General features: G+C 41.3%; 1 protein-coding gene across 4 annotated transcripts in view; it reads right to left on the reverse strand.

The window, feature by feature from the left end:
• Positions 1-10,437: 10,437 nt before the first annotated feature.
• The window catches only part of Commd10 (COMM domain containing 10), a 165,469-nt gene continuing 159,186 nt past the window's right edge, over positions 10,438-16,720 (reverse strand). For all 4 annotated transcript variants that reach the window (XM_045133935.1, XM_045133936.1, XM_045133932.1 and 1 more), the window contains 2 exons: positions 12,085-12,144; positions 10,438-11,140 (listed from right to left, as the gene is read on the reverse strand). In XM_045133935.1, the coding sequence (XP_044989870.1) occupies positions 11,102-11,140; positions 12,085-12,144 (99 nt within the window). In that variant the 3' untranslated portion in view covers positions 10,438-11,101. The remainder of the gene's footprint in view (positions 11,141-12,084; positions 12,145-16,720) is intronic.

The following is a 16,720-nucleotide window of genomic DNA, read 5'->3' on the forward strand; positions in this document are numbered from 1 at the left end:
CCACCACTATGGTGCTGACACAGAGGAGAAATTAAAGGGATTCCTGCCTTCTGCAGAGCAAGTACCAAAGAGCAAACTGGGATTCACAAGGCAAAAATAATTGGTCCAGTATCAAAGGAGCCCTAAAGTTGATATCAGAAATTCAGAATTCTAGTCGGAGCTTAGTTATGATTTTAGCAGGTTTAATTTGTTCATCTATGAAACAAATGATGCTTTTCCAGTTTACCAAAGAGTACTGCAAGGACTATATGAAAAGCTATCTTAAGCTGTAAAATTCTATGTATTTCCAAGGAGTCATTACTGTGGTTGGTGTATTCAGTATTACATAGACTGCCCCACCAGGCTAGGCAATGTTCAACCCGGTACACAGACCTTGTCTCTAAATAGCCCCCTAGCAGGAACAAAGAAAGTAGTTAATGTCTGTTACATGTTAGCCATTAATTAAGTTGCTAAAGGTACTGCTGAGTCTATTGATCAAGGACCAATCATAGCCTCTTAGGGGTGGTCTACACTGAGTGGATGGTGTCCCTCAGTATTCTAAAAGCTGCTACAGGAGTCAGCAGAGTCTCCTGGCCCCCAATCAACCTCTACCTTTAGGGTACATCTTCTCACTCAAGCAGAACGGAGTTCCAGGTACAACTCCTTTGCTGGGTTACGGAATACTGGAGAAGAAAATGTGTATGACTGAGCAGTCAAGCAAACAGAGCTCAGCAAAGGCATTGTCCAGGACCTGATTTAATATAATCATGAGACCACCAAATGCTTCTTAACCATTTTCCTTAAAAACAATGTACACACACACACACACACACACACACACACACACACACCTTTGACCATTTCTTTTCCCTTTCTTGCCTCCCTCTCTTCGTGAATGAAGACCTGAGTGTACGAGTAAAGCAATAGTTGACTCATTCATTTATTTGTTACATTCTTGCAGGATAAACCCACCAGAATACCTGAGGGCTCTCTCTGGGCATCTTGGGTACTGCCATCTGAGATCTGAAGAGCTTCTCTCTGCCCAGATTTCTTTCTTGGTGGTCTGCGGCTCCCCCCTCCCATCTCAGGACTGATGTAGGGATGAAGCTGGCAGCAAGCTGTGGCTGGAGGGGGCAAATGACGGAGGACACGCTGATGGGCCTGAGGGCGGAGCCTCCGGCCATCTGGTCTCGTCCTCCACAGGGGCTGCCCAACAGGAGAGGCAGACAACTTGAATTACTCTGAAACAGACCCTAGGACATTTCAGAGCCCCCCTGCAGGGAACTGAAATGTTGCATGTTCTTTAAAGCTAAATGTCACTAATACAATTAGCGGTTTTTTTTTTTTCTTTCTGCCTATAACACATTTTGGGGACAAAGTTCTGCCAACAAGTACTCACATGTAAGGGATGGTACCGGTTAATAGTTTGCGGCAGAAGCAAGTTGGCATTGCAGACTCTGTTTCTTCTGCTTTTGATGCACACTGTGATGGGTTAAATACTTGGAGGCGAAATAACATATGGAAGAATCCTTTAATCCATTCATTCCACCGCCCGAAGCAAATCCCATGGGTTTCATGTGATGTGAATCAGCTCTACTTGCAGATGACCGAATGCATTTAGAAGAGGAGACACAAAAGTAGCCCCGAAGTGGCTTGGACATCTGTTCCTGGAAGCCAGGCAACTTGATCTGTCAGTTAACATCTCATCTCTTTTTCTTGGTTTCCTACTTAGCTGGGTTGCATTATGAACGCTTCGTCTGGCAGGAAAGAAGCCGTGTTTTACGTTGTTTTTTTTTTTCATTGTTGTTGTTTTCCTTCTGCAAATGAAGCCGGAGGCTGAAAGGTAGAATGGTGGCCACCAAGGGCTTATTCCATTCTCCCTCAGTTTCCTTCAGAGCTGAAGGGGAAGGCTGAAGCACAAGTTCTCTCAGAAGTGCAGGGGAAGGTGAGTGTGACATCAATTTCTACCCTACCAGAAACTGGGAGCAACAGCTGTCCACCAGTGTGCCATGGCAGGTGGGTGATCGAGGCATCTCTTCCTTCCTTGCTGTGCTGGGGACAGACCCTGGGGCTTCCCCCATGATAGACGAGATTCTAGCACTGAGCTATACCCGTAGCTTTCAAGGAATCTTTGAAATTGACCCAGCAACAACTCTCTGCACTCACAGAACTTTTGCTTATTAAAAATATTTTAGGCTGGGGAGATGGCTTAGCAGTTAAGGTGTTTGCCTGTGAAGCCTAAGGACCCGGGTTCGATTCCCCAGGACCCACATTAGCCAGATGCATAAGGGGCGCACACAGCTGAGGTTCATTTGCAGTGGCTGGAGACCCTGGAGCATCCATTCTCTCTGCCTCTTCTTCTGCCTCTCTCTCAAGTAAATAAATATATTTTTTTAAAATATTTTATTTATTTATTATGAGAGAGAGAGAGAATATCGGCATGCTAGGGCCTCTACCCACTGTAAAGAACTTCAAACACATGTGCTATCATGTGCATCTGGCTTATGTAGGTTCTAGGGAATTAAACCTGGGCTTTTGGGCTTCGCAGGCAAGTGCCTTAACCACTAAGCTTAAGCCATCTCTCCAGCAGGAAGGTCTACTTCTTTTGAGGGCAGGGTGAGAAGCGCTGAGCTAGTGTTCTTCAGATTGAGTCCAAGTCATTGATTTCACAATCTTCTTCTCTGACTCAATGCCCACTGTGGAATTGAAAGGTAAAATTCATACCTTTAATGCTTGCTATAGCTTTGTACACATGTTTATAATTAAAAAAAAAAAAATAAGGCAGCTATTCTAGGAAGAGCTGTAAGGGGCAGGAAAGAAATCGTTATGTTAATGGCACTTGACTCGAGAACTGCCACATGTCTGAATCTTGTCCCGCCAATCTCTCCTTTGCTCTTGCCATCCGAAGGGAACCGCACACAGAAGGACTGACAACAGATGGGAAACAAAGTGACGCATGGCTTGCTTTCAGAACTTGGAACATTCCTAAGGCCTGGTTAAGGACGCTTACCCTCCAACAACCCCCTTCCTCACAGCCCAGCCTCTACTTCCGATTTTGGACTGTCATCAGCCTTGTCTGTTCCAAGGCATGAAACCAAAGCAACAACGCTTTGTTACGGCAGCCAAAGACGCACAGACCCTAGGGGACCACTGTTTCATTTGGCAGTTCCCAATGATGGATTAGATGCAGTACGTGTTAAGGAGTGCCATTCCCAGATAGGCTGCTGACGGGTACTCCGCCCATCAGGAAACATGGCTGACCAGTACTGTAGAACTGACTGAACAGAATGACAGGTTTCTCTTCCTCCAGGGATTTAGGGAGCTCGGAAGAGGATAGTGGGGGAGTAGGTGAAGAAGGAGGGCATTCCTTCTATAAAATTCCACAATCTCCCCATAAAAGTGTTGTGTCTGGCATCTTATGGAGGAAGATTTAACATCCTAGATGTTGTAGAGGTGGCATCCTTCAGTAAAACCTAGAGGACATATTTTGTCGTGGCCCATAAAATGCACAATTATTTAATTTTAAGGACCTTTTTCACATCTCAAAAAACAAGTACCAAAAAGATTCTCTGTTAAGAAATTAAAAAAAGAAAAACAACACTTGAAAATTTATTTATTTGAGAGAGAGAGAAAGGAAGAAGTAGAGAGAGAAAATGGGCGTGCCAAGGCCCCCCAACTGTTGCAAATGAACTCCAGATGCATGCACCACCTTGTGCACCTGGCTTATGTGGGTCCTGAGGAACTGAACCTGGGTCCTTTGGCTTCACAGACCAGCACCTTAACTGCTAAGCCACCTCTCCAGACTCGGAAACTGTGTTTTGTTGTGGCCCCCCGCCCCCCTTTTCCAGCACACTCTGGATCCCCTGCATAGACTGTGGAGCTAAAATAGAAGTAACAACTCAAATGTCCTGAGATTCTCTTAAACTAAGAAAAGAGATCTAGAAGTCAAGCTGCCTGTATGGGAATCGCATTGATCCAAGGCAACGACTTAGGGCAGTGGAGAAGCGCTTCCTGAAAGCCAGTAGAGATCAGCACTTTCAGAGGACTCTTCACTGAGCACCCGGGGGAATAACTCCAGACGGTAGTCACACTCCACTGGGCAACATACTTAGGCACCCCCATCGACACATTTGAACCTACTAGCACAACTGCACAAGGATTGCTGACCCAAATACATCTTGCAAACGCGGCCACCCCCAGAGCTCCCCAAGCCTGCTGTGCGAGCAAATTGGTAAGCCCACAGGGCTCCCGCAACTACTGACTCCACTTTGCTACCCTAGCTGCCACACAAATAAACATCACAAGAGACTTTGCAGTAAAAAAGCACCAGCGTCTTGACAGAGGTTGCCAGGGCAATCTGCAGTGCAAGTTGGAGAGTTGTTCTCTTAGGAAACTGATCCCTCACACGGGGCTCCCCATCCAAGGGCACAGTCCTGGGTGCACAGGGAATGATTAACTAAAATGCTATGAAATAGCTGTCTGCCTGGGTCTCTATCTTTTTTGCATTTTGCACTATCAGTAAGAATCATTTTTGAGACTTTTGTCCAGTGTCTTGAGTCAAGACACAAGCTTTTCAGTGGGAAGTTAAAGTCTTCTGGGTAATGAGCTCGCTGAATCGCTGCATACTGAACACAGCTCTCACTAGAAGCATGTGGTTGGTGACTCTCTGGAGAGCTGCATCCCAGTCTGTCATATAAACAACCTCAGAACGTGGTAGGAATGTGACTGTTGTCTGGGTTTGCAGCATCGATGTCGAGAAGCACGTCTAGGCCAACGCCATGACTGCCATCAATCTTTGGACGGCATGCTCTAGCCTTGTGGGTGGCGGCAATCTGGGCTTCAGCTGGCTGCTAAGCTTCTATCCTCCGTGTGAACACGCTTGTCCCCAGCAGAGAGGGGGCTAGCTCCCTCACGGAGTTAACAATGTAGTTGGCTGAAGCGATCTGGAAGCTACTCTTGTGCAGCTTCATGTTTAAGATGATTTTGGTTCTTTTAAGGACTCAAGTGGTACTGTGCAAATGAAGATAGGTAGAGGGAGAAACCCTATTTTTATGTACTCCATTAAGCCATTCAGCTAACATTTCTTAAGCTCCACGACAGAGCAGAGCCACTCGCATGAACGTGTGAGAGAGAGGCTGGAGGACAACGGGGAGAGTGCGCTCCGGCACGCAGGGGCCAGTCTTCCTCTGACCATTTGTACAATCACTGGGCTTTTCTCACAGTGACCAAACTGAGGACAGGGGTGGCCAGAGCATCTAGTGTGTTAAGGCACCCTTCTTTTGGGGGGACAGCTATTTTTTTAATTCATTTCCAAGCAGATAGAGACAAGGAATAGGGGCGCCAGGGCCTCCAACTGCTGCAAACAAACTCCAGATGTGTGCACCCCCTTGTGCATCTGGTTTACATGGGTCCTGGGGAATCGAACCTGGGTCCTTAGGCTTTGCAGACAAGTACCTTAAGGGCTGCAGAGCCATCTCTCCAGCCCAGGGGAACAGCTGGGCCTATAGGCAGCTGGACTGAACCTGCCAGAAGCGTCCACCATGTGGACTAGACATAGAACATGAAGGAAAAGAAAAGCCGAACACTCAGAAGGAGATTCGTGATTCATGGGCAGACCTTGAGGAACACGGCCTCACAGCAGCTCTGCGCTTACGACAGACAAAACCTTTCTGAATTTTCCTTAAGCAGTTCAGGTATGACGAATTCTTCAAAGTTTAACTTAAAAAATACATGCATATACTTTTTTGTTGTTGTTTTGTTTTTCTTTTGAGGTAGGGTTTTGTTCTAGCCCAGGCTGACCTGGAACTCACTATGTAGTCTCAGGGTGGCCTCGAACTCACGGCAATCCTCCTACCTCTGCTTCTGAGGGCTGGGATTAAAGGCGTGCACCACCAAACCCAACTTGCATATACAGTTTTTGTCAAATAAAGAGTAAAGATCAAAAATTAGTAAAAAAAGAACAAGAAACAAACAACAACAACAACAAAAAAAAACAACCAAATGTAACTGCTACATTTACTAGCCACTGCTTTCCTTTACCTAGATTTCTTTGAAGAAGAAGGTTTCTAAAAATCAAATCAGAAATTAATTCTCAGATTTCCACTAAAAGAGGCTAAATGAGACTGGTTGCTAATTTTGTAATTCTACACTAATTTTTCTTATATAGTTGCTATTTTTCCTGTGTTGGAGATTAGAACAGTTTCTCTAACCCCGTACCACTTTCTTCATGGAGTTACAAACTGGACCTGCTTATATCTTTCCTATCTTTGCAGTTATTTCTTTTGAAATAGAAACTAGTAATTTTCCATTTAAAGTAAGGTCATGCAAGCTGTGGAAACTACCATCACTTGGAGCTGTAGACCACCACACTGAGAACAAGCTTACAGTTCAGGAGTGTGAGAAGGAATGGGGGAGGGGAGGAGTAATGATGAAAATCCCTAAAATTCCTCAAAATTATCAATGCCATTAAGCTTTAGTCTAACATCCTTAAAATTAAAGTGTTTCTAATTTTAGCATTAAACGAGACTGGCCTATTGAGTAGATTATTTGCATATTTTAGCAAAAACCAAAGTTTTAGGGAAGCAAAATTGACTGATGTGAAACTTAAGTTTTAACTCCTGAGCAGTTTCTGACTAATGAGCACGAACAAGCCGGAACTGCAGCAGCAGACAAGGAGTTCTGAGAGGCCTTCGGGACGTTTCCAACAAATCCTCACGGCTTTTCAAATTCTTTCCAAGTAGCCACTTTGGGGGAGGAGGACAAATGCGTAGTACCTTTGAGAATTTATCCTGAAGTTCTATACTGCAAGTGACTTTTGTTTTCTCCTTTAGGTTTTCTAATTTTTCTTTGGCATTTGTCTGTAGTTTGATCTAGACACTAAAATGTTTGTCTCTCTGCTTAATTAAACCGTTATCACCACATTACGACACAGGCTTAATCGCAGGTTTAACATGACGGCGGACAGAGTTGCTCAAACAAGGTGCGTGATTTCTCACGCAGTGGTCTGGGGTCACGGGCGTACCTGCAGCCTTGCTCTATGAGGCAAGGACCCAGTTCCCTTTTCTTGTATTGCTCCCTGACCCTAAAACATTATGCTCACAGCTGAGCAAGCTCCTGATCTACATCTCAGCCACAACTCACTGAATTAGTGACATGGCTCCAAGTAGCTGCAAAGAGGATAGAAAATGTAGCTCCTCGTTGGACGATGGCAACCTGACAAAATTATAGGGAAGCTGTAAAATATATATACCGTGCCCATGTTGTGACTTCTGATGTTCTCTCTGACTATTCGATTCCTCTAAGAACGGGCAGTTTGGTAGTGGGACATGATCCAGGGGTCTGCATACTTTACTCTGAAAGGGGCCAGGTGATGTGTTGAAGACTGAGCAGATCTCACAGAGGTCTCTACTGTGCTGCTGCCAAGCAGAAGCAGAGCCACCGACTTACATGCAAAGAACACACCGATCACGGCTGGTTCGGGCCACGAGTCTAACCCGTCTTAGTCAGCACTGTTGTTTAGAAGCTCACAGGCTGTGTCCAGCTATCAGATGGGCTGTGTTCTTGGGTGGAAGATTGACTGGATGAGACTCTACTTCTAGGCTCCTTCGGATCGTGTGAAGGACCCAGAGGTCGAGAGCGGAGAGACTGGACTTCCTTGCTGGCTGCTATTCTCCCTCGGCTCCTTGGGGTCAGCCAAGTACCTTGTCATGTGGCCCTCTTCATATACTCACTCATGACAAGTTGTTTAACGCCAAGAAAGGACAAAGTCTCTAGAGTGAGTTGGGTTGTGTGACAGCCATATTCTAATAAAGTTCTATTTACAAAGACGTGGTGTAGCTGTTATCTGACCCATGATATAATGAAGAAAGTACAGAAGATATTATTTAAGGCAAAAAGAGAACTCATTGAGTGGAGTTAGAGAAAAAGATTTCTTAAAGCCAGAAAAGCCATGTGGAAAGGTACTCATAGAAACAAAACAAAACAAAATTCTGGTACTATCATAGTTTGTTAATAGGAAAGTAAGAGTAGGTAGCTTAGCATTATGTCTGAAATGGTGGAGTTAATACCGTTCCAAATCAAATCAAGGTGAAGGACCTTTATAACAAATTTTCTGTAATTTTGACATTAATTGAAACCTCACCTGGAACCATTTCAATAGAAATCCTGGCTATTTCCTAGGAGTTATAAAAGTACCACGAACACTTTTATGTGTTTATGGAATCAGAGATCATGCTAAATGGTTAACACAAATTATCTCACTTAATTCTCCAAACACTCCTATTATTTAGATTATTACTACTCCTATTAAAAGGTCAAGGGAAGAGAGCTTTAGCAAATTGAGTAACTTGTTGAACACATGTACACCAAACAACAGAGCTAAAATACAACTTGTGCACTGTCTCAAGGGCTAGATGATTACACTTTGTTTGATGTATAATGGGATCCTTTGAAGGACTTTAAGCAGGAACATGGTATAATTAGTAAAATTAATGTTTAATTAGCTCGGTCTTAATCTTACTCTAGCTTTAATTTTCCTTTAATAGATTCAAATTATACGTTGTCTTGTTCTTGCCAATTTATTGCATGTTTGATTATTTTGTGACCATTGTATTATATTTCAAGATGGCAGGGACTACATTGATTTTGCTCATCATGGTTGACATTGTAGCTATATAATGCCTCATTTCTGGCAGCACAGTACTCAGTGAATATTTGTTTAAAAAATCTGACCTAGGGCTGGAGAGATGGCTTAGTGGTTAAGCTAAGATGATCACAGCATTTTAAAATGGAAGAACAACAAATATTTTCAGAAGGTATTTGTTGTGCTTTCTAATGAATAATTTTATTTCTAGTCAATGCTCATGTCAAGCAGTCTGTGACAGGAATATGTAATATGTATCAACGTGCAAATAAATTACACTTACATAAACCTATATGTTCAAGCCCACTACACAACTAGGCTATATAACAGATATTATTGTACTATGGCCTGTTATTGACCAAAATGTTACATGATCATACAATTCTGTGCTGAGATAATAGGTTCCAATCTTATTGATTTATTTATAACTGTTTTGTTGACATCTTCCATATTCTTTGCTGGAATTACACCTGCATGTACTTTGTTTAGTGCTTTGAGTGAAACCATGTTGAACTAAGCTAATGGAAAGAACGTTGTTTACCATGTGTTAATATAGAATGATATTTCAGGGACCTTAAAATGAGTTATTTAACTTAGACAATTACACTTGGAATTCAATTAAGCCAATACAAAATCTTATCTATCTATAAGGCCACTGTTGGGAGGGTCTAACAAATTCAACTTCAGATTACCGATATTTATATTATATTAAAGTCTAAATGAGCCGAGTATGGTGGCTCACATCTTTAATCTGAGCACTCAGGAGGCAGAGGCAGGAAGCTCACTGTGAGGCTACCCTGAGACTACATAGTGAATTCCAGGTCAGCCTGGGCTACAGTGAGACCAACCTCAAAAAAAAAAAAAAAGAAAAAGAAAAAGAAAAGTCTACAATACCAAAATGTTTACAGTACCTCTGCAAACTCACCTTTATGAACTGGCAAAACAGCATTAAAAAAAAAAAGCTGGGCAAGGAAGCCTGTGCTTGTAGCTTCAGCTACTTGGGGAAGCTGAGGTAGGTTTGCTTAAACCCAGGAGTTTATGACCAGCCTAAGCAACACATTGAGATCTTCTAAGGAAAAAGAGAAAAGAAACAAAATAAAAAGAGTGACTTTAGAAGCCAAAGAAGGAAACGTCACATTCCATCCATAACCTGCCTTACCGCTTACCACCGCAGGCAGGCAGGCATTAGCAGGCTTGAACCTCGTCGGTGGAGGCGTTCTGCCTCCACCCATCTCCCCAGTAGGAAAGAGAGGCAGGGGGAGCCTGTTACTCTCCTTGTCACCAGACCACCTTGCACCTACAGGCATGCACAGGAGGTAAAAGGAGCGTGCACGCTCTTAGTGAATAACATACTCTACCCCAGGAGTCTCTCAAATAAATAAATAAAGCTTAAAAAAAAACCTTTACAATTAATTATGGAAAACAGTCATAATATTTGCTTTCTGAAATAACCTAACCTTTAAATTCTTCTAAGGGACAAAATAAAATACACAAACACATAAATAAGTGTAGGCATAAATTCTATATACTGATCACTGATTCAGATACATTCAGTACTTGTATTACCCAGAGACTTCATATGAGAAATGTGCTTCAAATGTAATGATTTTGTTTGTTTAACAGGGCATTTTTGAAATAAAATTATTTCATGGGGAGAAAATTATGTTTGAACTTCTTAGACTTAACCTCTTTTCCCTGGAATAATCAAAAGATAAATAACTCATTCATAAAAATTTCAATTATTTTTTACAAGCAATCAATCATACATTTACACACAGTCATCTTAAAATATCAAATACTGAATACTTCAATTCAAATACTTCTGAAACAGAATAATTTTATTGGCTAAAACCAGTAGGCATATTTACAAGAGAATGTAAAAAGTACCCAATTTGAACTTGTAGGTATGGCCACTTAGCACACATTACAATTTTCATGCACGATCTGAAGCTGTCTACCACACTATGAAGTAAATCATTAATTGGCAGTATCAAGCTCACAAAACCAGGACTATTATTAAATCATTAAACTCAAGAGAAAATTTGGAGTCAGTCAACAGAGAAAGGTCACATTGAAATTAACTGATATAATATTCCTAGTCCCATTTTTAAAATTTTATTTCCTCTATTATTTCTCAAGCAAAATAACCCTAACATAGGAAAACTGCCGGTACGTATTGGGCTGGGGTGGCTGTTTCCTCCAGGCTCTCATGGAGGTGTAGCCGTTCCGCACGGAGTTAGAGGGCGCACCCAGCAGTATGACTCACAGTGCACAAAGTGTTCCTACCAACTGCTACTAGCTCATACAACTGAAGAAAGGGTATGAGAATCTCAGCGACCCTAACAATGATCTCTTGGTTATTATTTGTCTAAGATGCATCATTTGCAGAAAGTTAGCCACTGATTCCTTCAGAAAATAAGCCCAGGCAATCTCTCTTCAATGAGATGATGGGAATTCGACCGAAACTGATCTTCAGCAGCATCATGTAAGGGAATCCAGCTGTGCCTGTATGGTCTCTAGCTATTTACAAAAACAAAAATGGAGAAGAGAGTTAGTGAAGGGAAGGGATTCACAGCAAGCATTTAGCAACACGCACGAAAAAGGAGAGGCGGCATCAGTGACTGCATAACAAATCCACCCAAAGGGCAACAAAAGTAACACTGACAATATTTTTTTCTCATTATGGGAGGATATTAGATTTTATGCTTGCCATTTAAGTCTCCAATTTATAAAGAAAGAGGACTTCTAAATACACGGAGCTAAGTACAACCAGCTGTTTCATTTTCAATTACCACCGCCTGATAAGATTTTAACCTTCTGAAGTTTCAGGAACTACAAATTCCTAGGTTATGAAATCAGTATTTGAAAAGAAACATAAGGGCTGGAGAGATGGCTTAGTGGTTAAGCGCTTGCCTGTGAAGCCTAAGGACCCTGGTTTGAGGCTTGATTCCCCAGGTCCCACGTTAGCCAGATGCACAAGGGGGCGCACACGTGTGGAGCTCGTTTGCAGTGGCTGGAGGCCCTGGCGTGCCCATTCCCTCTCTCTATCTGCCTCTTTCTCTCTTTCTGTCGCTCTCAAAAAAAATAATTAAAAATGAACAATGAAAAAAAAATTTAAAAAAGAAAAGAAACATAAAATACATTCAAAGATGAGCCTAAAAGTGTGGCATCATCCTATTCATGCTTTCCCTCTGCCTTGAGGCCAGCGGTGAAACCAGCCTTTCATGGGATCTGAGTTAACGTAAAGTGTCGGCGAGGCTGGGCGCCGAATGCCTCACCTCAAATGTTCTATGCTGTAGCGCCAGCGCTACTGCTGGATTAAAACCACTCTAATTTTCTTCTTGATTTAGACAAGTTTAAAGAACACAGCTCTGTAATAAGGCATTTTAAGATAATAATTCATACAACCAAAGAAATGGTAGGAAAACCCCCTACAGATCAGGAAATTATTTTAAAATATAGACCTTGTTATAGAAATCAAACAACTCCTTGTGAGTAAATTCCATACAAATTTTCTCCAGGTTCTGTAAAGAAGAAAAACAAAGAACAGAGAAGAATTTAGTTACGTTCAATTTACATTACATGTTTTCTCTCTAGCTAGCCTAGAATATGCTATAATATTTTCTGAGTGGTTAAAAAAAAATACTTACCTGTTCTCCTCTCCTAGAACTCACAACTGCACTTAATAACACTCCATTTTAGCAAAAGGTTTTAACTCTACAGAGATATCTGTTCTCTATGGTGACTCCACAAAGGTTAATACAATATATGCTAGCAAGAGAACAATTTCATTATCTTTTTTTCAAGACAGATATCATACATAAGATTGTATTCCATCTTCCTCAGCAGTCCATTTAAAATCTAGTAAATGCCATTACACAGACACTGGAGGCGGCACAGCTGCTTGAACGCATCCAGCCGTTAACGCCTCACATCAGCACGGCTACGGCCCCCCAGCTCTGCTCTCTTACATGCTGAGCTGGGCACCTTCTTCATCGTACAGACTCAGCCAAGGTCAGCAATTATACAAGGGCTTCGAAGCCAGGACTTAAAAACGGTCTCAGCTTCACTTCACATACACGTGACATTGTACATATACAACTAAACTAATCCTAAACTCAACCCTACCCAGTTTGGGTTGATTGTGTAACTGAGAAAACAGCTACTAACCAAATATTACCCTCTGAGGAAGTTAAAGTTAGCGACAGAAGCCTAAGACTGTGCTACTTGCTTTGACCCCGCTGCCCTGCTCCCGTGGCGTAAAATGGACTCTATGAACTAAAGAAGTGGAAAGTGACTATAAATGGTAATGATGTGCACACTTAACTGTGGTCAATTCCAATATAACAGTAATTACAGGTTTCAGATTCTATATTCCCTTTCAAAAAGTTCTGTTTTAAAGACTTCCATTTGTGTTGACAAGGCCATACATTTTAAACCAAGTGATCTCTGCAGAAAGGTCAGTGGGCTGTGCTCAGAAACAGTACGTACTAGATTAAATTAAATTTCATAGTTCTTTTCTTTTCTTTTCTTTTTGGGTTTTTTGAGGTAGGGTTTCTAGCCTAGGCTGACCTGGGATTCACTCTGTAGTCTCAGGGTAGCCTCGAACTCACGGTGATCCTCCTACCTCTGCCTCCCGAGTGCTGGAATTAAAGGCGTGTGCCACCATGCCTGGCTCAGTTCTTTGCTTTCTTGCTCGTAAACAAATCTAACTATTTGCGCATCAGCTCTAAAGCCTGTCCTTTAGGAATAATATAAAACATGAAAGTTGTAAACTGTATTCTATTTCAATAATTAGCACATATAATTAAACATCCAAATCTCTAATCAGCATGACCTTGGGATACAATATTATATATGTCCTTCCAGAAGTTAAAAGGTAATAGGTCTTGAATTTACCCCTATGTTCTGGGGAAGGTCTCCATGCCAAAAGTTAAGATGAAATAAAAGCTGAGTCATATGAATAACTGATTTTCTGTAACCCTGAAAACATCAATAAATTCAGGTTGCTTGCATTCTGCTTAGCTATTTTTCAAGGTGGGGTTCCCTAAAATACTATACTAAGGAAAGAGAAGAAATATAAAAACAAAACACATTTCCTTGGGCTGGAGAGATACTTAGTGGTTAAGGTGCTTGCCTATAAAGCCTGACCCAGGTTCAATTCCCCAGGACCCACAAATGAAGAGTAAAAAATATATTGTTTATAAGCACAACAAATTAACAGCAAAAAAAAAAAAAAAAAAAAAGGCATAAAGTGAAACAGTGTTGTTTGGGGCGGGAGGTTTAAGTAGGGTTGGGACAGGGAGGTAGGAAGGAGAGGGGAAGTGGTATCCAAAACCAAGGAAGCATGTAAAATGACATACAGAAACCTACTGCTGTCTTCTGGATACAGTGGGGCTGTTACACCACAAACTCATAAGAGACATGGTTTCCTGCACAAGACTGAGTCTATAAACATTCCATCTTGATTGGGTATGAGCTCACAAGACCTCACACCTCCTAAATTAGCTACTGGCAGTCAATGGTTTCTGGGAGCGGGGAGTCATGTTCTTTGGTGGAACTAACACTGGCAGGTTGCCCATACTCCAGTAAATAACCATAACCAATCTTCGTGCAAGCAATCCCAATTTAACTCAATGGGTCATGAAAAAAAAAAAAAAACATGAAAGAAGGACAAGGATTAGTTGGGAGGAGGATAAAGGAGGGTAATGGGGGTGAATATGATAAAAAGAGTTATAGACTTCTGGTCAAGATGGCATCTGTCTAACCAGGCAGCACCTCCCAGGAAAGGAAAGGAAAGACATTTAGGGTTCATTGGGTCTTCTAGGAATGGACTCAGATCCTGAGGAGAGATTCATCCCATTGTACCTCACCAAGGCTCCAACTGAAACCAAGAGTAATGGGGGAAATGAGCAAGAGTGCTGCTTTCTTGCTGAACCTGGTACCAGCACAAGGGTGAAGGAGATAGACACAGAGAACACTCAACTCAACACTAAACTCCTACCAAAGCAGAGATCCAGAGACACAGAGGCTCCCAAGACCTCATGACTGAAGTAGACCTAAAACAAACCCATCATGGCTCTGAGAAATTTACTGAAGAGAGGGCGGAAAGATTGTTAGAGCCACATGTTGGGACATCATACACAGAGACATTGCCTCTTCCCCATAACTCATGGCTACCCCCATAATGCACGACCCACATTCCCCAATGAGGAGGGTCCCCGTGGAGGGGGGGGAGGACAAGGAGGAGGCTAACGATACCAACATGGCTGTATACACACTGTGTATATAACTAATAAAAAAAAAAAAAGAAATCACAAACTCACCAAACTTCTATCTTAAAAAAACAAAACAAATAAACAAGTCCAACAGTTCACTATGTTCATGGTTAAAAGGATATAAAAACTGGCTTGAAGTCTCTCAATAAAGTAAATTAGGCTAATCTACTTACCAAGTTTTTTGTCTTTTGGTTTTTCAAGGTAGGGTCTCACTCTAGCTCAGGCTGACCTGGAATTCACTAAGTAGTCTCAGGGTAGCCTCAAGTTTATGGTGATCCTCCTATCTCTGCCTCCCAAGGGTAATGGGATTAAAGGCGTGCATCACCACTATGGCTGGCTTGTCAAGATTTTAACTCTTGGAAAAACTGAATCTTATGGTTAAGGCTTAACTCATTAGCAGCTCACTGATGCTAATTTGTTATGATTAGGGGATATAATACTGACTCTGAGGCTGTCAGTAAAGTTAACTATGTTATTTATATTCACCAAGTCATTAACTATTGGGAAAACTGAGTCTTAATATAAAGGTTCACATATAAGAAAATATTGTCACTTTAAAGATAATTCGTGGGCTGGAGAGATGGCTTAGCAGTGAAGCCTAAGGACCTCAGTTCAAGGCTCGATTCCCCAGGACCCACGTTAGCCAGATGCACAAGGGGGCGCATGAGTCTGGAGTTTGTTCATTTGAGGTGGCTGGAGGCCCTGGCATGCACATTTTCTCTCCCTCTCTCTGCCTCTTTCTTTCTCTGTCAGTCGCTCTCAAATAAATAAAAATAAAAAAAATAAACAAAAAGATAATCCTTGCTTTATTTATACTAATTTTATCAAATGGTCATCACTAGGTTTAAACACTTAGGTTTAAGTGATTTATTTTCAATCACTAGAACTTTTATCCTGTTAGGTAAAATATGCTGGGATAGCTTACCCAAGCTTTCTCAATTTTAAGTCATGGATAAGATATACAATTGCTTCATGTTAATAAAAATTTCTAATGAACATCAGATTAAATGCTATCCAAGATTAAACTATACTTGGTAGTCATCAAAAAATTATATATGTGCATGAAATGAACAGGAAAAATAAAAAAGAAGCAGAAGAAATAGTGCAGTCAAAGGAACAAAATACCACTCCAGAAAGTGACATTAAGGAAATACAGATCTATGACCTATTTGACAAAGACTAGACGAGCTGTCATAAAGATGCCTGATGAGTTAAAAGAGAGCACATATATAATTAAATGAAACCAGAAAGAGATAACATGAACAAATACAAATACCTATGAAGAGAAGCACATTTTACACAGACATAAAAATTCTGGTTCTTACATTACAATATCTGAGCTGAAGAATTCAGGCAAATATGAAAGAATCACTGAACTTGAAGACAAGTCATTTGAAATAACTAAGTTATGGGAACAAAAAAATTTACTATAAGCCAAGGGACTTAGGGGATAATATCTCAAACTTTTCCATAAAACAGAAAAGGAAGGAATCCTACCAAAGTTCTTCTATGAAGACAGCATCACCTTGATACCAAAACCAGGCAATGATAGAACAAGAAAAGAAAATTACAGACCAATCTCCCTCATGAACATAGATGAAAAATTCTCAACAAAATATTGGCAAGCAGAATACAAGAATATATTAGAAAGATCATTTACCCTGACCAAGTAGGCTTTATCCCAGAGATGCAGGGATGGTTCAATGTATACAAATCAATAAATGTAATACATCATATGAATGAACTGAAGGACAAAATTCATATGATCATTTCATTATATGCAGAAAAAGCATGTGACAAAATCTGACATCCCTTCATGATA

Source organism: Jaculus jaculus, chromosome 14 (genome assembly GCF_020740685.1).
Source record: "Jaculus jaculus isolate mJacJac1 chromosome 14, mJacJac1.mat.Y.cur, whole genome shotgun sequence".
Lineage (NCBI taxonomy): Eukaryota > Metazoa > Chordata > Mammalia > Rodentia > Dipodidae > Jaculus > Jaculus jaculus.